General features: G+C 41.6%; 2 protein-coding genes across 5 annotated transcripts in view; both read right to left on the reverse strand.

Annotated features, from left to right (window-relative positions):
- Positions 1-263: 263 nt before the first annotated feature.
- Positions 264-14,945, reverse strand: prrt1 (proline-rich transmembrane protein 1). 2 transcript variants are annotated; one of them, XM_014142001.2, is made up of 5 exons: positions 14,563-14,945; positions 14,015-14,026; positions 5,232-5,638; positions 4,361-4,531; positions 264-3,638 (listed from the first exon to the last, which is right to left on the reverse strand). In XM_014142001.2, exons 1-5 carry the CDS (start codon positions 14,576-14,578, stop codon positions 3,462-3,464), a joined length of 783 nt encoding a protein of 260 aa, XP_013997476.1. In that variant the 5' UTR covers positions 14,579-14,945; the 3' UTR covers positions 264-3,461. The 2 variants fall into 2 exon arrangements, with proteins under 2 accessions (XP_013997476.1, XP_013997477.1); XM_014142002.2 differs by lacking the exon at positions 14,015-14,026.
- Positions 14,946-15,368: 423 nt separating this feature from the next.
- LOC106570056 (helicase SKI2W) overlaps positions 15,369-20,873 on the reverse strand; it is a 35,860-nt gene continuing 30,355 nt past the window's right edge. For 2 of the 3 annotated variants that reach the window (XM_014141997.2, XM_045694628.1), the window contains 3 exons: positions 19,036-19,254; positions 17,268-17,408; positions 15,369-16,229 (listed from right to left, as the gene is read on the reverse strand). In XM_014141997.2, the coding sequence (XP_013997472.1) occupies positions 16,029-16,229; positions 17,268-17,408; positions 19,036-19,254 (561 nt within the window). In that variant the 3' untranslated portion in view covers positions 15,369-16,028. The remainder of the gene's footprint in view (positions 16,230-17,267; positions 17,409-19,035; positions 19,255-20,873) is intronic. The other variant, XR_006758869.1, reaches the window with a different exon arrangement.

Below are 20,873 nucleotides of genomic sequence, written 5' to 3' on the forward strand. Positions count from 1 at the left end.
AGGCCCTCTTGAGACGGTGCAAAAAGACAAACAGAAACGCTGGCGCTGTAATAATGGGACTAGAAGGAAATACCATTGAGGCTGCACTCTGATATGTGATTAAGACCTAGCTATTGAAAGATAGTTCATGTTCTGACAGGGAGAGAAAGAGATATTGTACAAGGATGGAGGAATCCGGGCCAACTATAAATAGCACTTAAGAGACGTAGGGAGAGGAAAGGCCACAGAGAGAGAAAGAGAGAGAAGAGACAGAGAGAGAGATGTAGAGTACACATCACTGTTACTCGGTCTTGCTCAACCCAGTAAATCGTATTTTATTCAAACAATTGAATTCATACACAACAAATGCATGTGTAACATTCATGAACTGAAATGAACCCCAAGAGAAGTTCATGTTCACTGTGATTCGCCAGCCACTTTGAACACGCCAATCCATTACATTTACATGCTCAGAGAAAAGGTATCAATACCGCAAAGAAGCAGTAGCATTTGCCCAGCCTGTCATCAACAATGACATAGAAATGCCTTAGAAAGCAAGTATGTGGGAAGAGCACAGTGTAGATCTAAACACAACTAGATATGCTAGGAGGGAGTCTAAAAAGCATACACACGTTCTATACCAATACTTCTCTTGTATAGAGGTGAGTAACAGCACTACGAGTCACAATACTGTGCTTACTTTGCTCTCTTAACATATTTCTAGAATACCATGTTATCAGATTCAGAACATACAGTATTCTCCAAATACAATGTACATTATAAATACAGCAGTGATAATCAAATGCAAAAGTGATTACCACGTAACAGAATCATAATAGCCATAGTAATAATACTTTCAGAATTAAACTTCAAACACCATAATACAATATTCAAATAAGTTATCATGGTCCTTCACAAGAAACAATACATTCTCAATACTTCTGACCAACTTCATTTTCTTAAAAAAAAAAAAAAAAAGCATTATCATAGGAATTGAAAACAGAAGATAAAGGACAAGCAGATTAGAGATATGTTGAGAATTACAGTCCCAATTTTGCAATGGACAGCAGAAAGAGAAACAGAGAGAGAGAGGGGGCTTGGGGTAATAGAAACAAGTCGAGGAGAGGAAAATGCCACAATATATATTAGGCATTGATTTTTTTCTCTCTCTCTCCTCAGAGACATTCGTTTTCAGAGCCACCATCAGTATTTCTGCTCCACTGATTCCGGCTCAGGTCATTTCAGCGCGTACTGTCCCACAACAGCCCTCTTGGCTCTCTATAACATGGGGCAACACACCTCATAACGTGATAGGCTAGATTAGAGACCAAATGTGTTTGACGCAACCCATATTATCAGCGAAGGAAATTAGGGAGGCGTTTAGCTGAGAGAATTGTAATAATGGTTCACAATGGCGTGCACAACAGAGTTTTTGTCTGTATCCTATAAGTCCTTTGCCTACAACCTTTTTACACTGAGAAACTATTAACTAAGATAATACTCTTGTACTGCCAAATATGACCGTATTCAATATTTGCAAAACATTATTTGCAAAAGCAGCAATTTCTCAAATGTACACCTCACTAGCCCTATGTATAATTACATACCCTTTTTAATATTGCGTCCGTCCAAGCACTTTCCATTAATGTGTTGCTTTTTGTCTTAGTACTGCAATACTTTACGTCTGTGACATTAGAAAATGGGTCAACCACTTTAATCAGGCAAGCAATTGTTGTTTTAAATGTGTCCATTTCTATAATTCTACCCTTTTCTATTGAATTGTATAAAAACCTAGTAGAAAGCAATTCTAAGCCTACTGGAAGTGCAAATCATCCCAAACATCATCCAATTTCCTCTAGTTTCAAGGTTTGTAGGCTAATATGGGTACAAGAAAATATTGATTTCAACTAAAACATAATGGTCGGCAGGTAGCCTAGTGGTTAGAGCGTTGGACTAGTATCCGAAAGGTTGCAAGATCAAATTCCCGAGCTGACAAGGTAAAAATCTATTGTTCTGCCCCTGAACAAGGCAGTTAACCCACTGTTCCTAGACCGTTATTGAAAATAAGAATTTGTTCTTAACTGACTTGCCTAGTTAAATAAAGGTAAACATTTTAAACAGGGTGACATTCAAAAAAGCTATGAAAAAATATATTATATAAATAAACAAATGAATAAATTATAATATAGATAAATACATACAGAAATAAATAAAGTGAACAAGTATTATACAGTCTTATGCTACAAAATATATTAATACATACATAAATAAAGTGAACAAGTATTAAATAGTCTTATGCAACAAACATTTTGTCAACAACCAAGTTTCTCTCCATCAACACAACTTTAAATAGAGATGTCATTCATCTCAAAAGAAAAATCTCAATATTTTTTCATCTTATTCATAGTTTGATCTCATAATTAGTCAACTATATCATGACTTGATTTACTTTCCATTTGATTGTGTATAAAATGAATGGCAATGTTTGGCAGTCTGTTATACTGTAATTTATTCTATCCTTTAAATAAATATAAAATATACTTTCACTAGATGGCGCATGTTTCTGAAAATCATAATAAATCAAAAACTATACATGACTACAAAAACAATTCAATAAAAGTATTTATTTTTGAAGTAATTCAAAACAATCTCTTCATAAAATACTAATTATATAGGGAAGTCATTTCAGCTATGATTTGTGATCTATTTGGCAGTTTTGTGATACAGTGTGACCATGGTTTAGTCTACCTAGGTTCGAGGGGACCATAAATTAATCAGTAATTCATAAATAATTCATAGTTAAAAGGCAATTCCACCACTTTTCAACCTCATTTTCATTATCTCCAGCATCATACCAGTATCTATATATGTGAAAATACTGCATTTCTATGATCTGTGGTTAAAAAAAGAAGAAGAATAGTCCTAAAAACATGCTTTTCTGGAACATCACAAGCTAGGATTAAAAGTAAACTGCAATGAGTTTCTAGCCAGATGGAGAATATTTTCATACTCCCCACATCACTGAGAATCTGATAGTGTTTGAAAATCACTGTTTCAATGTTTTAACTTTTGATGACGTCAGGTGCTCTTTTCACATATGACACTAGTATTGTTACAGGAGATCATGAAAATTAGGTTGAAAAGTGGTGGAATTGCCATTCAATTCCTCTGTGTATGTACTCTGTTTTCCCCCATAAGCGCTATGGAGTACTATTATATCTGAATATAAATGGTTACAGTGGTAAGTAATACTGGCCCATAATGGGCACCTATTTGTTTTGGCATTTGAATATTAGCTGTGATTGTTTCTCAGCCTGTAAGTAGTCAGTAGGTCAGAACTGTATATACAGTACACAGGGTGCATATATACACATATATACTTCCAATATAACATACCAGTATCAGAGTGTGCATTTCAGTGCCCTTATTCTTCTATCTCCACCCAAAACTACATATCCCATGATGCCACACTGAGTTATGTATTAGGGTTCCCAGTCGTCGTCATGGTGTTGGGAGGCAATGATGACTACCACGGTGAGGATGGTACACAGAACGATGGAGGCAATGCCCACCGCCAGGCTGATGAAGGAGAAGTTACGCGCCTCGCGGGACGCTATCTCTGCCATCACCATGTCCCCCCTGGCCACCGCCGTACGCACCTGAGGGAGGGAGAGAGAGAGAGAGAGAGAGAGAGAGAGAGAGAGAGAGAGAGAGTTTTTCCCCCCCCTCACAAATATGGTTTTTGGAATGCTTTGGCCATATTTATAGAATGTATTTCATGCTATTAAAGCAACTTCTGAATTTAGTTGAGAGAGAGAATGAGAGAATGAGAGAGAGAGAGAGAGAGGTGTTGACAACAGCACATGCCCACACAAAAAGCAACAAAACACAATTTATCAGGCCTTAAATTAATCAAACATACTAATGGTTAAAGCTCTAAGCTTGCAGGCCTATCTACGCCTTGTTGTCAGCTTAGCTCAACAAAAAAACACATCGGAAGCAAGCCCAAAGTGAAAATCTATTTTAACCTGTGTAAACAATGCTGCAATTACATAATGTAGGCTGTTGTAGAGTGTTGTGCATAATGATCAAGCTAACTAACAAAGCCAGCATATAAACAACGAACATAATACTTTAATACACATAGAGATACAACAAAATACTCAATAAATCATTCCACTAAAACTGACTGGCTAGCTAACAAACATACTGTGCAGACTTATCTACAAACGTTTAAGTTTCATACAACATTTGACCCTATTCGATGAGTTTCTAGAAGGAAGGTTTGCCCTGACCCTGATGGTTGTCTTGTTATCCCGTTCCTGGGATGCCAATGTCCATTCTAGTGTTCTGTATGATCATGTGCTAGCCTAATACCAACCTGTACTGCCTTGATGATGGCTATGATTCCTGTTGGCCAGAAGCAGCAAACGGTGGTGAGCACAGCGATTGGCAGGTAGTCGTGAGGCGGGCGCCGTGGCTCCATCAGGGCGATGCCATGGGGCATCTGCATGCCCATCTGGCCCTGGGGCATCCCCTGGTAGGGCTGCCCCTGAGGAGAGAGAGAGAGAGAGAGAGAGAGAGAGAGAGAGAGAGAGAGAAAGAAAGAAAGAAAGGGTGCAAGAGATAGGGGGGGAAGATAGAGAGAGGGAGAGAGAGGACACACAAAGGTATCATATAACAGTGGCTCCCGGAAGTTGTTGTGACCTGGGCTGTATGTACTGTATCAAGCGTCTCAGATTAGGAGTGTTTATCTTGGATCAGGTCCCCCCTGTCCATGTAATCTTATTCACTGTGATCTAGTAGGCAAAACTGATCCAAAACCAGCACTCCTAGTGTGAGATGCTTGATCTCTTTACAGCCACTGACCTTGGAAAAGCCTTTTGAATTTTCCTCTACCCCTCAAGAGGAGCAAACCAATGTTTTCTTTCTACAGCCTTAATCTAAGAACCAGTGCACATTGGCTATGTGGGTGACTCATTCTCCACTACATAATCTATCATGGTGAGGAAGTAAAGGACTGGGGAGCAGTATTATACCTTGTGCGGGCCTTTCCGTTCTTGTATATTTTTGCCCACCCAGCACCGGTTTTCTACAGATTTGGATGAGCATATCATCCTCGTACGCTTTGTTGTCTTTTCGACAAACACAAAATGCTTTGCAATGCAATGACGTATTACATATCATCCATCAATGAAACATTTCTTGTGTTCAAACGATGACTGCTATTGTAGTTGAAGTCATTGACTCACCGACGCCACGGGGTAGACAGGAACGTAGGCTGTGCAGGGCTGCAGCTGGAGAGGGTATCCTGGTTGAAAGTACCCCACAGGGGCATGTGGGACCCCCCCTCCCGGGCCCTGGGTCTGGACTGTGTAGCCCTGTGGGGCCCCTGGGTGTCCGTAGGAGCCATTGTGGAACTGAGTCTCCTGGTAGCCATCGGAGCCAGGGGGCGGGGGTGGAGGGGGGTAGTTGGGCTGGGGGCCACAGCCGGTCTGAGGGGCCATGCTGGGGTGCTGCATGTTGGAGTGTTGCATGTTGGAGTGTTGCATGTTGGAGTGTTGTTGGCCCATGTTAAGATCCTGGGAGGGGAGGTATGGAGGGGGCTGCATTTGCTGCATGGGTTGGGACATGGCCTGGCGATTGGTGTCCTCCAGACCTGAGAGAGGAAGAGATAGAAATTAATTAGCGAGACAAAAAATGAAAGAGAAAGAGAGAGAGAGAGAAGAGTAGGCAGAAATGTTATCTAACTTGCCATCACTTACGTTGGTCTCCGCTTCCGCAATACAAGCACTAGGGTGCAAAGGGTTGGAAACTTTCCAGTAAATTTCCGGAATATTTTCAGAATTTTTCCATGGGAAGTTAACCTGTTTAGGATAGGGGGCAGTATTTTCACGGCCGGATAAAAAACGTACCCGATTTAATCTGGTTATTACTCCTGCCCAGAAACTAGAATATGCATATAATTATTTCATTTGGATAGAAAACACCCTAAAGTTTCTAAAACTGTTTGAATGGTGTCTGTGAGTATAACAGAACTCATATGGCAGGCCAAAACCTGAGAAGATTCTATATGGGAAGTGCCCTCTCTGACCATTTCTTGTCCTTCTATAGCCTCTTTATCAAAAATACAGGATTTCTGCTGTAACGTGACATTTTCTAAGGCTCCCATCGGCTCTCAGAAGGCGCCAGAACGTTGAATGATGACTCTGCAGTCCCTGGGCGAAAAACAGTAGGGGTTTTGGAAAGTGGTCGGTCTGAGAACAATGACACTGGCGCACGCGTGCATGTGAAGACTCCATTTTCTATTTTCAGTGTTTGAACGAAAACAAGGTCTCCCAGTCGGAATATTATCGCTATTTTATGAGGAAAATCGCATAAAAATTGATTTTAAACAGCGTTTGACTTGCTTCGAAGTACGGTAATGGAATATTTTGAAATTTTTTGTCACGAAATGCGCCGGAGCGTCACCCTTCGGATAGTGTCTTGAACGCAAGAACAAAACGCAGCTATTTGGATATAACTATGGATTATTTGGAACCAAAACAACATTGGGTGTTGAAGTAGAAGTCCTGGGAGTGCATTCTGACGAAGAACAGCAAAGGTAATCCAATTTTTCTTATAGTAAATCTGAGTTTGGTGAGTGCCAACTTGGTGGGTGTCAAAATAGCTAGCCATGATGGCCGGGTTATCTACTCAGAATATTGCAAAATGTGCTTTCACCGAAAAGCTATTTTAAAATCGGACACCGCGATTGCATAAAGGAGTTCTGTATCTATAATTCTTAAAATAATTGTTATGTTTTTTGTGAACGTTTATCGTGAGTAATTTAGTAAATTCACAGGAAGTTTGCGGTGGGTATGCTAGTTCTGAACATCACATGCTAATGTAAAAAGCAGGTTTTTGATATAAATATGAACTTGATTGAACAAAACATGCATGTATTGTATAACATAATGTCCTAGGAGTGTCATCTGATGAAGATCATCAAAGGTTAGTGCTGCATTTAGCTGTGGTTTTGGTTTTTGTGACATTATATGCTAGCTTGAAAAATGGGTGTGTGATTATTTCTGGCTGGGTACTCTCCTGACATAATCTAATGTTTTGCTTTCGTTGTAAAGCCTTTTTGAAATCGGACAATGTGGTTAGATAAAGGAGAGTCTTGTCTTTAAAATGGTGTAAAATAGTCATATGTTTGAAAAATGGAAGTTTGGGGATTTTGAGGAGTTTGTAATTCGCCCCACGCTCTATCATTGGATATTGGCGAGGCATTCCGCTAGCGGCACATCTAGATGTAAGAGGTTTTAAGCCCTGGAATTTGGGAATTTGGCATAAATTCATCAAAAAAGTTACCTAATAACAGTGAACCTTTTTTTGTGGGATACACATAAGGCAATTCTAGGTCTTTTGGCATATTTTGGTTAAACTATCCCCAATTCAATGGAATTGCAACCCTCTGCATGTACAGTGCATTCTTCCATCACATGTGCAGTGCAGTCTTCCATCACATGTACAGCTGATTCTCAAGATCTTGCACACTAATGAGATGCTATTAAACCCACACTACTACACTCTCTGAGCCAAGGACTACATGCATTCTGGTAAGTTTTGATTATAATACTAGGTGGGGTGAATATATTTTATTTGACATACATGATTTTTTGTTAACTAGTAAATAGTAGCCTACAGCAAAGTGTGTTTAAATCATTTCTAACTTGCTAACAATTTCTGCTAGTTAGTTTTTGCTACCATGTGGGTTTTAACTTGCTTGAGCCCGCTAACTGTGGAATGTTAACCTGTTTGGGATAGGGGGCAGTATTTTCACGGCCGGATAAAAAACGTACCCGATTTAATCTGGTTACTACTCCTGCCCAGAAACTAGAATATGCATATAATTAGTAGATTTGGATAGAAAACACTCTAACGTTTCTAAAACTGTTTGAATGGTGTCTGTGAGTATAACAGAACTCATATGGCAGGCCAAAACCTGAGAAGATTCTATACAGGAAGTGCCCTGTCTGACAATTTGTTCTCCTTCTAGGGCATCTCTATCAAAAATACAGTATCTCTGCTGTAACGTGACATTTTCTAAGGCTTTCATTGGCTCTCAGAAGGCGCCAGAAAGTGGAATGAGAGCTCTCCAGTCTCTGGGCAAAAAACAGCAGGAGTTTTTGTGAGTGGTCCTGCTGAGAACAATGACACTGGAGCGCGCATGCACGAGACGACTCCATGTTTTTCTTTCAGTGTTTGAATGAATACAACGTCGCCGGTTGGAATATTATCGCTATTTTACGAGAAAAATAGCATAAAAAATTATTTTAAACAGCGTTTGACATGCTTCGAAGTACGGTAATGGAATATTTTGAAATTATTTGTCACGAAATGCGCCCGCGCGTCACCCTTCGGATACTGACCTCAACGCACGAACAAAACGGAGCTATTTCAATATAACTATGGATTATTTCGAACCAAAACAACATTTGTTGTTGAAGTAGAAGTCCTGGGAGTGCATTCTGACGAAGAACAGCAAAGGTAATCCAATTTTTCTTATAGTAAATCTGAGTTTGGTGAGGGCCAAACTTGGTGGGTGTCAAATTAGCTAGCCATGATGGCCGGGCTATGTACTCAGAATATTGCAAAATGTGCTTTCACCGAAAAGCTGTTTTAAAATCGGACACCGCGATTGCATAAAGGAGTTCTGTATCTATAATTCTTAAAATAATTGTTATGTTTTTTGTCAACGTTTATCGTGAGTAATTTAGTCAATTCACAGGAAGTTTGCGGTGGGTATGCTAGTTCTGAACATCACATGCTAATGTAAAAAGCTGGTTTTTGATATAAATATGAACTTGATTGAACAAAACATGCATGTATTGTATAACATAATGTCCTAGGAGTGTCATCTGATGAAGATCATCAAAGGTTAGTGCTGCATTTAGCTGTGGTTTTGGTTTTTGTGACATATATGCTTGCTTTGAAAATGGCTGTGTGATTATTTTTGGGACGGTACTCTCCTGACATAATCTAATGTTTTGCTTTCGTTGTAAAGTCTTTTTGAAATCGGACAATGTGGTTAGATAAAGGAGAGTCTTGTCTTTAAAATGGTGTAAAATAGTCATATGTTTGAGAAATGTAAGTTTTTGCATTTTTTAGGTATTTGTATTTCGCTATACCATTGGATATTGGTGAGGCATTCCGCTAGCGGAACATCTGTCCCTAACAGGTTAATTCACCTGTTTCCATACATGTTTCATTTTAAAACATGTATCTTACAAAGGAGTTGTTTAATCTAACTGCTTAACTACTTATCTGTACATGGAATTGTATTTGTTGTTTTTTTACTAATGTTTTTCTAATCTTTACAGGAAAATGCCACGGGCACTATCTGATGTGTGGAGACATTTCACTGCAGCTAATGTAGAAGGAAAAGCTGTGTACATTTGCAAATACTGTGCCAAATCATATGTGAAGAATGCAACAAAGATGCAGAATCATCTGGCCAAGTGCATAAAGTTCCCTCAGCACTCACAACAAGCAATCTCTGACAAAGTCCTTCTACTTCTATTCGAGATGAAAATGATGAATCAGACACCTTATCGATAGCAACAGCTCATGGTCCTCCTGGAATCAGAAGTTTTTTTGACTCAACGGAGGAAAGTAGTCTGATAAATGCTGATGAATGTCTTGCTCGAGCTGTGTATGCAACTAGTTCACCTCTGATCCTCACAGGCAATGTGTATTGGAAGAGATTTATGAATGTTCTTCGCCCAGCATACACCCCTCCAACCAGACATGCTTTATCTACTCATTTGCTGGATACAGAGTTCAACAGAGTTCAAGTGAAGGTCAAGCAAATCATGGAGAAAGCAAACTGTATTGCAATCATCTCTGATGGGTGGTTGAATGTTCGTGGGCAAGGAATAATTAACTACACCATCTCCACCCCTCAATCAGTATTCTACAAGAGAACAGACACAAGGGACAACAGACACACCGGTCTCTACATTGCAGATGAGCTGAAAGCAGTCATCAATGACCTTGGACCACAGAAGGTATTTGCACTTGTGATAGACAATGCTGCGAACATGAAGGCTGATTGGTCTAAAGTGGAGGAGTCCTACCCTCACATCACACCCATTAGCTGTGCTGCTCATGCATTGAATCTGCTCCTCAAGGACATCATGGCTCTGAAAACAATGGAAACACTACAAGAGATCCAAGGAAATTGTTAGGTAGGTGAAGGGTCATCAAGTTATAGCAGAAATCTACCTCACCAAGCAAAGTGAGAAGAATAAGAGCACCGCATTGAAGCTGCCCAGCAACACCTGTTGGGGTGGTCTTGTCATCATGTTTGACAGTCTCCTGGAGGGGAAGGAGTCTCCAAGAAATGGCCATATCACAGTCTCCCGATATGGACAGCCCCATCAAGAGGATCCTCCTGGATGATGTAGTTTGGGAGAGAGTGGTAAGTAGCCTGAAACTCCTGAAACCTATAGCAGCACCCATGCTACGAATTGAGGGAGACAATGTCATCCTGTCTGATGTTCAGACTCTGCTTGCAGATATAAGAGAAGAAATACCTCAAAAAGCATGAAGACTTCTGCCTGAAGCCCATACACGCCGCAGTGTACATGTTGGACCCCAAGTATGCTGGCAAGAGCATTCTGTCTGGCACATAGATCAACAAGGCCTATGGTGTCATCACTACCGTGTCTCGCCACCTTGGCCTGGATGAGGGCAAGGTTCTTGGCAGTCTGGCGAAGTACACGTCCAAGCAAGGGCTTTGGGATGGAGATGCAATATGGCAGTCGTACCAACTTATCTCATCAGCCACCTGGTGGATCTGAGGCTCTTTCCCCTGTTGCCTCCATCATCCTCCAAATCCCACCAACATCAGCCGCCTCAGAGCGCAACTGGTCCTTGTTTGGGAACACACACACCAAAGCACACAACAGGCTGACCAATACAAAATTGGTGGCCATCCGGGCAAATTTGAGGCTTTTTGAGCCTGACAACGAGCCATCCTCAACAAGGTTGGAAAGTGACAGTGAAGATGAGGCCTCAGAGTCTGATGTTCAAGAGGTGGACATTGAAGAGGTCCAGGGAGAAGACATGGAAGCCTGAGAGGAAGACAACCAAAGCTTTCATTTCTAGACTACCATTTTACAGATGTATGTTGAAAATGTTTTTGGGAGACGCAATGGATCATTGGGGATCATTCAATATTGCCTTTCTTTTGTTGTTCAGTGAAATCATCCCATGTGAAGAGTCAACTAATTAATTAAAGTTCAATTCGTAACTAAATTCTTTTTTTATTTCTATTGGAAGGATTTAATCATTTGCAATTATGTCTACTTATGATAAGGTAAAAGGTTTAAGTTTCTGTCTCTATATGATATGGTAAATATATCCAATCCAAAAAAACATCTACATTTAAATGGTATTAATATTAATTCGCATATATTTCCGTTAATTCCCATTTATTCCCACGGAAAGTTTCCACCTCTGAATATTCCCCAAAATGTGCAACCCTAACGAGCACTGTAGTTTTTTCCCCTACCGGTATGTAAACCACACAGACATGTATAGCGTGGGAAAATGTTGAATACATTTCACGCAGAGAGAAACAAAAATCCCCACGTTCACACAGTAGCCAGGTTCACTTTGTACAATACAGGAATTCACAGCATGCTGACTAGCCTATTCAGCAGTTGATGAGGCAGACAGAGAGAGAGAGAGAGAGAGAGGTGGGGAGAGAGCGAGAGAGAGAGAGAGAGAGAGAGAGAGAGAGAGAGAGAGAGAGAGAGAGAGAGAGAGAGAGAGAGAGAGAGAGAGAGAGAGAGAGAGAGAGAGAGAGAGAGGTGGGGAGATAATGAGTGATGAGAGATGAGTTGTGCTTGTGGACACACACAGGCATTACATAACCCACTAACACTGTCACCACTGTGAGAGTAAGACCACTCAGACACAGAAGAAGAGGGATTGGATGCTGACACAGAAGGAGGGACACCTGTTAAAGGGCACATGGCACTCAACAGGGACTGAATGCGAAACAGAGAAATCTGATTAATAGGATGAGATGGGAGACATAGTAAAATGGGTGAAAGATAAAGGACAACAGTGAAGAAAAGAAGGGGAATAGTGGATGATTGGGGGACATGTGATACACGGCCAGTTCACTATCAGATCCAAATGAATAATAAGCACTAATGTATACTTTCATTGGCTGTTTAAATTAATGGCCCATTCACAACTAAGCCATACTTTATACCAAATAGACCATTAGGTTCAGTATAGGCCTGCATGAAACCCAGTAGTCTAATGGTGAACTAAAACCAAAGAACATATATAGTTTGATCATTCAAAATGTCTTATGTTGTATACTGAACAAAAATATAAACGCAACATGTAAAGTGATCTGAAATTAAAAGCTTATTTCTCTTAAATTTTGTGCACAGATTTGTTTACATCCCTGTTAGTGCGAATTTCTTCTTTGCCAAGATAATCCATCCATCTGACTGGTGTGGCATTTTAAAAAGTTGATTAATTAAACAGCATGATCATTACAAAGATGCACCTTGTGCTGTGGACAATAAAAGGCCACTCTACAATGTGCAGTTTTGTCACACAACACAGTCACAAGTTTTGAGATAGCATGCAATTGGCATGCTGACTACAGGGATGTCCACCAGAGCTGTTGCCAGAGAATTTAATGTTCATTTCTCTACCATAAGCCACCTCCAAAGTCGTTAGCTCAGGACCTCCACATCCGGCTTATTCACCTGCGGCATCATCTGAGACCAGCCACCCGGACAGCTGATGAAACTGTGGGTTTGCAAAAACTGTGGGTTTGTACAACCGAAGAATTTCAGCACAAACTGTCAGAAACCGTCTCTGGGAAGCTCATTTGCGTGCTCGTCATCCTCACCAGGGTCTTGACCTGACTGCAGTTTGGCGTTGTAACCGACTTCAGTGGGTAAATGCTCACCTTCGATGGCCACTGGCACGCTGGAGAAGTGTGCTCTTCACGGACGAATCCCGGTTTCAACTGACTGCTGATGTCAATGTTGTGAATAGAGTGCCCTTTGGTGGCGGTGGGGTTACGATATGGGCAGGCATAAGCTACAGACAACGAACACAATTGCATTTTGAATGCACAGGGATGCCATGACGAGATCCTAAGGCCCATTGTCGTGTTATTCATCCGCTGCCATCACCTCATGTTTCAGCGTAATAATGCACGGCCCCATGTCGCAAGGATCTGTAATTAATTCCTGGAAGCTGAAAATGTCCCAGTTCTTCCATGGCCTGCATGCATGTCAGCCATGAGCATGTTTGGGAAGTTCTGGATTGACGTGTACGACAGCGTGTTCCAGTTCCCACCAATATCCAGCAACTTCACACAGCCATTGAAGAGGAGTGGGACAACATTCCACAGGCCACAATCAACAGCCTGATCAACTCTATGCGAAGGAGATGTGTCGCGCTGCATGAGGCAAATAGGGGTCACACCACATACTGACTGGTATTCTGATCCACACCCCTACATTTTTTTAAAAGCCATCTGTGACCAACAGATGCACATCTGTATTCCCAGTCATGTGAAATCCATCGATAAGCATGATGAATTTATTTCAATCGACTGATTTCCTTATATGAACTGTAACTCAGAAAAATCTTTGAAATTGTTGCATGTTGCATTTATATTTTTGTTCAGCGTAGATCTATAGGCAAATCATAATAGGTCTCCTTTGGGTATGTTTATTATTAAGGGGAATAGGCTTGTCTATATCTGTTGCCATATCTCCAGTGAAAAATACCTTTTATCTGGCATGTCTTATCATCCATATTGGATTACATTATTCTGTCTATTCTGATACATAAAACAAAACCTCAGAGGTGTGTTTGTGTGTCCAGCACGTGATGAGGCTATATAGCCTATGCACTTCATTCATTGAGATGTGAGAATGTCATGAACATGCACTGTAGGCCTCTCTATACAGGGAGGCATCTCACTCAGTGACATGGCGCTTACCTTGGTAACCTCCTAGGTTACAGTGAATCCAGGGAAGTTAAAAGGGACAAATGAAGCAAATTATTGTAGTGCATTTTTTTATGTTAACATCACACCCTGATACACCGTACACACGCACACGCACTGTCCGCACGCAGGGAAACAACCACATGCACGCGCAAAACGTTACTTCATTGTAGTCATTTAAATAAATGTGCATGCATAGGTGATGAAATAGAGAGAGCTGTCTATTTTGGGGGGGGGGGCAGTGTACTACAGATGCAGCGCATGCAGATAAGTAGGATGAGTTTGTCGGAGATGTTGACATGGGGAGCTGAAAATGTAGAAGATGGAAACAGAGATATCGTGCGTCACCATGTAGCCAATTGTTACAATAATCCACCTCCAAAATCACCAAAACACCCTATAGCCAAACAATTATCCGAAATATACACATTTATCACAATGCAACGGAGAGAATAGACAGCGGAGGAGTGGAAGAATTGGCTCAATTATCAATTACAGTGCTGACATAAAAGACGCAACAGAACCAGAGAATAAAAGCTTACCGTGTTTTTCCGACATTTCGTGCAGTCAGAATAAAACTCCCCTCCAAACAATTTAATGTAAATATTCTTATTTCTGCAATACGACTTCTGGTAAATCCTCTAAGGGAAATGTGAAATTATTGAGACTTCAATTTCCAGCAATTTTTTATTTTTTTTATCTCCACATCCGTGGCCTATAGTAAAGGTATCACTGGATAACTTTATATGTTAACGGCCAATTGGATTATCCGATTATAACGACCAATTAGGAAAGAAATGTACAGTTTATTCACACTCCATCTGTAGCTGGTACATCCACCTTAATAGCGGAAAGTGGGTTTCTCCAATGCATCTCTAGTTACATTGAATTAATCAGACACAGCTATCGTTGTCTTAAAGAGACAGTCGAGACTGGGAAATACATATGCCACTGAGATGGAAAAGCCGAAACAAATCTATTTTGGAGGCGACCCGATATTGGATTTGAATACTTCGTATACTATGCTGAAAACCTTTCCCTCTTTATCCTCGTGGATGCTGGAGAATCATCTTGCTGTCATGACATGCAACGCTTTTGCTGGACATGGGCATGACTCTAAAACTGATGATAGTTTTGATCAGGGTTAGATGACTGTAAATGACATGAATAGGATTGTTTTACTGTATTTTATAGAATAGGATATGCACCGATTTTTGTTCCTACAGTATACAGCAAGAGCAGTAGTTCACAGTGTCATCATTTAAACCAATGTTAGACTCAAGCATACACACACTTAGACATCACACAAGACCTTGGGGGACAATATATGAAGAAAAAAAACTGTCAATTGGTAGTCTACAGTTGATTTTATTACTGTGCAATACATTACAAACCATTTCCTTCATGTCATTACTATTTTGGTCTGATTTGTTTAAGCACATTCCCTTTCCATGTCAAGCAATTTCATCAGGACTCATGTAAACAATAGTATGTCCATACATACTCACACATACACACCCTCACTTTCATCACAAGCACACTAACTGATCCCTTCCTCACACACTCACCCTCTCTTTCACCATAAACACACACGCTGACCGAGCTTGGTACTTGGCTAAGGCACCTTGGCACTCTCTCACCTATACAGTATCAACACCCCACTTTCTCACCTATACAGTATCGACACCCCACTCTCTCACCTATACAGTATCGACACCCCACTTTCTCACCTATACAGTATCGACACCCCACTCTCTCACCTATACAGTATCGACACCCCACTCTCTCACCTATACAGTATCGACACCCCACTCTCTCACCTATACAGTATCGACACCCCACTTTCTCACCTATACAGTAACACACACTGACTCGCCCTCTCTTACTCTCCACTCCCTCCTTTCTTCCTTCGCTCCGTTGGCACACTTTCACCTACAGTACTATACAAACACTATCTACACCCTCTCTCTCCCTTTTCCTCTCCCCCTCCTTCTCTCCCCTCCCTATCTCAGTGTGTGTAGAGTGAGGCAGTGAACACGATGTCTCTGCGGATGGCCAGGGAGGCCTTCTCCATCTTGCTGCCCAGGACCGAGTCTCCCACGATGCGGGCCGCCTGGCGCACCTCCTTCAGCACCTCGTCTAGTCTCTGGATGCAGCGCACCACCGTGCCCTCCTGGACGTCTGTTAACTGGGCAATCTCTGCAAATGGCTGGGACAGGAAATAGGAAGGGACAGCAGTTTGTATAGACAGAGTGAGTTCAGTACAGGACTGCTGCCTTCTTGATCTCCCCTGTAAAAGAGACTGTGTCTCAATGAGACTTTCCTGATGAAATAAAAGGTTAAATAAAATAAAGTACAGGACAGGAGGTATGGATATCAGTTAGTTTCAACTTTAGATACAATATAGCATGTGTCCCCATACTTTTTTGTCCCGTGACCCCATTTTGAAATTAAAAAAGAAATCCCAGACCACACCATTTTATAAAAGTGATCAACAGCCAATGTTCACTTATTTTGAAGGGGGCTATGACAGCCTATTACAAATCAGTCTGACAGTACTTTTGACAGTATTTCTATCTGAAGGAAGTATGGTTTGAAGTGACTGAATTGCATCAGAAACTTATTGGGAAGTTCAGAAGATCATCAGGCAATAATTTTGCATGATCTTCTAGGTAGAAAATAACATAAGCATTGATTGTTATTTTTCCCCCAGTCTGATTTAGTGCCTGGTCTTGTCCACTCTCTTCTAACGAGGCTAGTGGGCAGAGTAGAGGTAAACAGAAGACACATTCCTGAGAGTCTTATCTTTCAGTGATAGTGTCGTAATATTTTGTTGCTTAAACCGTTCAAAAGATAGTCACATTTGCAGGAAGAAAACAGAAACCACTCTGTTTATTAAAACCTCGTCTAGTGGCTACCGGAGGCTACTGACATAATCCCGGGTTCTATGAACCAAGCGTGCTTTTTAAAAATGTTTTATTTCAGAGTTCTCTCTCGCAACCCCACACGTGGTCGTGACCCCTAGTTTGGGAAAAGCTGCAGTATAGTTTAGTACAGTGCTTTCATAACTTTGAGAGGCCAGTTTCCACGACCCAGACTAAGCCTAGTTCTGGAGTACAAAGCACTTGAACATGAACATTTAAAAAAATGTGTTTATTCTGTGTGCGGGAAAGTGTTCACGAGTGTCTTGACTGAAACGAGGTCAATCAAGAAGTCCAGCATTTCAGAGATGGCGTACGCCACTCACCATGCCTCTGGCCCAGCAGTAGACCACCTCGGTCAGGCCAAACTTGAACTGGCCCACAAATTCTTCCACTGTCTGGGTTATCCCACAGTCCCTCTGCAGCTCCCCAATACGCTGGGCCACCGCCAGCACTCTCTCAATACCCTGTGGGAGAAAGGAAAGGAGAGCGGGAGGGAGGAAGGGAGAGATGGGGCGAAATAAGAAAGTAATGGACAGGGGACACAGCCAGAGTGGGGTAATGTAAAGAGAAGGGCAAAGAGAAAGCGAGAGGGAGGGGAGGAGAGGGAGAGAGAGAAATGAAGTGGTAGTAATGAAAAGGTGATGGAAGAAAGTGGGGTAATACAAGGAAAGAGAAGAGTTGAGATTGAGAAAGAGATAGGGAGAAAGATAGCAGGGACAGACACAAAATGCAGACACACAGATTAGTCATACAGGGAGCACTTAAACACAACACATTCCAATCACATCTACCCTACTTTTCCCACTGCAACCTCAGCCTCCTCTCTGTTAAAGGGATGTTCCGGTACTTTTGTATACTTTTTAGCCAGTAGTTTGTAAAGTAGCGCTCACGAGCCAAAAGTGATCCCGAAAATTGCACTGTGTCACATATGTGCAGATAAGTGCACGTCATTGCGCTCTCCTCTCTCTCTGCTGTTTGACCATCTTGCTAGCTGTCACTCATATAGTGAGGGGCTGAAGATCATTGGTTGAACTCAAATTGCTTGGGGGCTGGTCCACGTGGGGGAAAATGCAGGGAAATTGGGGCAGCACAGTTTCCCGAAAATCAATGAATTTCGTGGCCAATTGAGGTAAGACAGTAATTATACGCATAGATTACGCATGTATGAACTACACATCCAGCTCAAAGCGGGAGATTTAAAAAAATTAAACTTTGTAGTGGCCAAAGTTCCGGAGTGTTATGCTGCAGGTCATCAGAAACCCTACTCGGAGCCCTGTCACCAGTGTTGGGTGAATGTGTTCCTGTCAGTGTTCATTGTTCAGTGATGCTCGCCCCTGGATGGCACCCCTATAAACCACTCCAGACAAGGCTCTCGCCTTGGTCATCACTAATTCAGCCCTCTTTAGAGCACTTCCATGTAGTGGGGCTGCTTGACAACACACACTGTGTGTGTGTGTGTTCAGGAGAGTGTGTGTCAGGTGTGGTGGGCATGCTGCGGGTAAGGTAGCCGTGAAGTCTAGCCTGAGCTCATGCGACCGACCGACCGACCGACCGACCGACCGACAGACACTACTACAGCCCAGAAGACAACATATCCATCCATGTACATTAAAGATGACACACTGAAATGTACAGTTAGAAGAACAAATGTATGTACTGTATATGTCAGTTAGAAGAACAAATACAGTTAGAAGAACAAATGTATGTACTGTATATGTCACAAACCTTCACAATTATAACACATAGGGAACAGACACAAACACACAAAAGTGTAACCTCAACTCTTCCCAAGTAGACATCAACAAAGCACATTCTACCACCCCAGCATACACACACACACACACACACACAGGGAGAATCTCAGTTGCATTTCCTTGATTCCCTGCGTCCTCTCTCCTCGCCTCCTTCTTAAAACCCATTGGATGACAAGGTCAGAGGGGAGGGACCTCTGACCTTGTCATCCAATGGGTTTTGAGAAGGAGGCAAGAAGAGAGGACCCAAAGAATCAAGGAAATGCAATTGAGATTCTCACACACTCTCATCCCCACCCCTCTCCCCCCAACCCACCCACCTGCCCCCAGTCCCCCATACCTCCTTCAGTGTGTTGGTGATGTGAGGCTCCACCTGGGTCTTCTGTTGAAAGACCAGACAGGACAGTAGGGCGGCGCTCTCCTCAGGGGCCAGGGGGCTCAGGGCATTCTCAAACAGTAGCTCTGTGAGAAGCAGCTCATGGCTACTGATCTGGCAGGCCACCCTGCCCTTCAGCTGCACCGCACCACTACTGTCCACGTACTGCAGGGATTGGAGCACCTGGGGATGGGGGATAATGCCTTTTTAACACTGGTGTTACATAGTGATGGTTTGTTCGCATACTAAAGACTATATTTAAACATATTTTTGGTGAACGTTGGGAATCGAATCCCATCAGTGAAAAAGTTGTTTATATGGTTCCCTGATTTGCATACTGCTACTACTGATTTTTGAGCCCCAGACAACAATTATATACAGATAAGTTATAAAACATCTCTGAAGACCAGTAGCGGTCGCTACCGTTTAAGATGAGGACGATAAAAAAAATGATGAGCATGGCCTTATTATTATTATTACAGCATATTGGATGAGTGTCATTAATATTCCATTCACCCAGCTCAATGTAACATCCATAGGTTTAGGCTACTACATGATACTCAAATTTTCAGAATACCCATCATGAGGTTTCTACAACCTAGCCTATGAATGAAAGTTTACAACGTAGGTGCACATGTGCTGAGGAAAATTAGAGTAATCAAGTTGACAAACAGTGACACATTCAATACCGCTGATAGGTTTGGATTTCTGAGCTTTAAACATTATTAATCATTAGTTATATTATTAAGCATTAGTTACAATAGAGGCATGAGGGGTGCCATACTTAAGCTGGGAGTTTTTGCTTCCATTTATGAAAATCTTTTCCAACAGAATCGGCGGAATGAATTAACCCCTAATCACACGCAAACACAGTTCACTTTCATAGCAGCCACATAGAAACAGCATTATCAATAATTCCTTGCATCTACGCGCTCTCCTCCTCTCACCTTTCCCGTCGCTTGTGGACTTCAGTGCACAACAAATCAGCTGTCGGTGTGTTTTAATCAATTATTTGGTGACATGTGATCATATTTAGTATAGTTTTATATAAAAAGAACAACTATTGTTTCAGTATTTTCTAGAGGTCGACCGATTAAATCGGCATGGCCGATTAAATAGGGCCGATTTCAATTTTCCATAACAATCGGTAATCGGTATTTTTGGACGCCGATTATGGCCGATTACATTGCACTCCATGAGGAGACTGCGTGGCAGGCTGACCACCTGTTACGCGAGTGCAGCAAGGAGCCAAGGTAAGTTGCTAGCTAGTATTAAACTTATCTTGTAAAAAACAAATCAATCTTAACATAATCACTAGTTAACTACACATGGTTGATGATATTACTAGTTTAACTAGCCTGTCCTGCGTTGCAAATAATCAATGCGGTGCCAGTTAATTCATCATCGAATCAAAGCGTACTTCTCCAAACGGGTGATGATTTAACAAGGGCATTCATGAAAAAAGCACTCTCACCAATGTACCTAACCATAAACATCAATGCCTTTCTTAAAATTAATACACAAGTATATATTTTTTTAATCTGCATACTTAAAAGAAATTCATGTTAGCAGGCAATATTAACTAGGGAAATTGTGTCACTTGTCTTGCGTTCCGTGCAAGCAGAGTCGGGGTATATGCAGCAGTTTGGGTCGCCTGGCTCATTGAGAAATGTGTGAAGACCCTTTCTTCCTAACAAAGACCGTAATTAATTTGCCAGGTTGAGCAATGTAACAGCAATATTTAGACTTAGAGATGCCACTCGTTCGATAAAATACGGACCGGTTCCGTATTCACTGAAAGA

Source organism: Salmo salar, chromosome ssa14 (genome assembly GCF_905237065.1).
Source record: "Salmo salar chromosome ssa14, Ssal_v3.1, whole genome shotgun sequence".
NCBI lineage: Eukaryota > Metazoa > Chordata > Actinopteri > Salmoniformes > Salmonidae > Salmo > Salmo salar.

Bases quoted from the DNA above. Each gene is read 5' to 3' on its own strand.
- prrt1 (XM_014142001.2), bottom strand. The intron at 4,532-5,231 runs GTGAGTCAATGA...CTCTCTCCTCAG, and splicing joins CTGTCTACCCCGTGGCGTCG to GGGCAGCCCTACCAGGGGAT. The intron at 3,639-4,360 runs GTTGGTATTAGG...TCCCTCCCTCAG, and splicing joins CCATCATCAAGGCAGTACAG to GTGCGTACGGCGGTGGCCAG.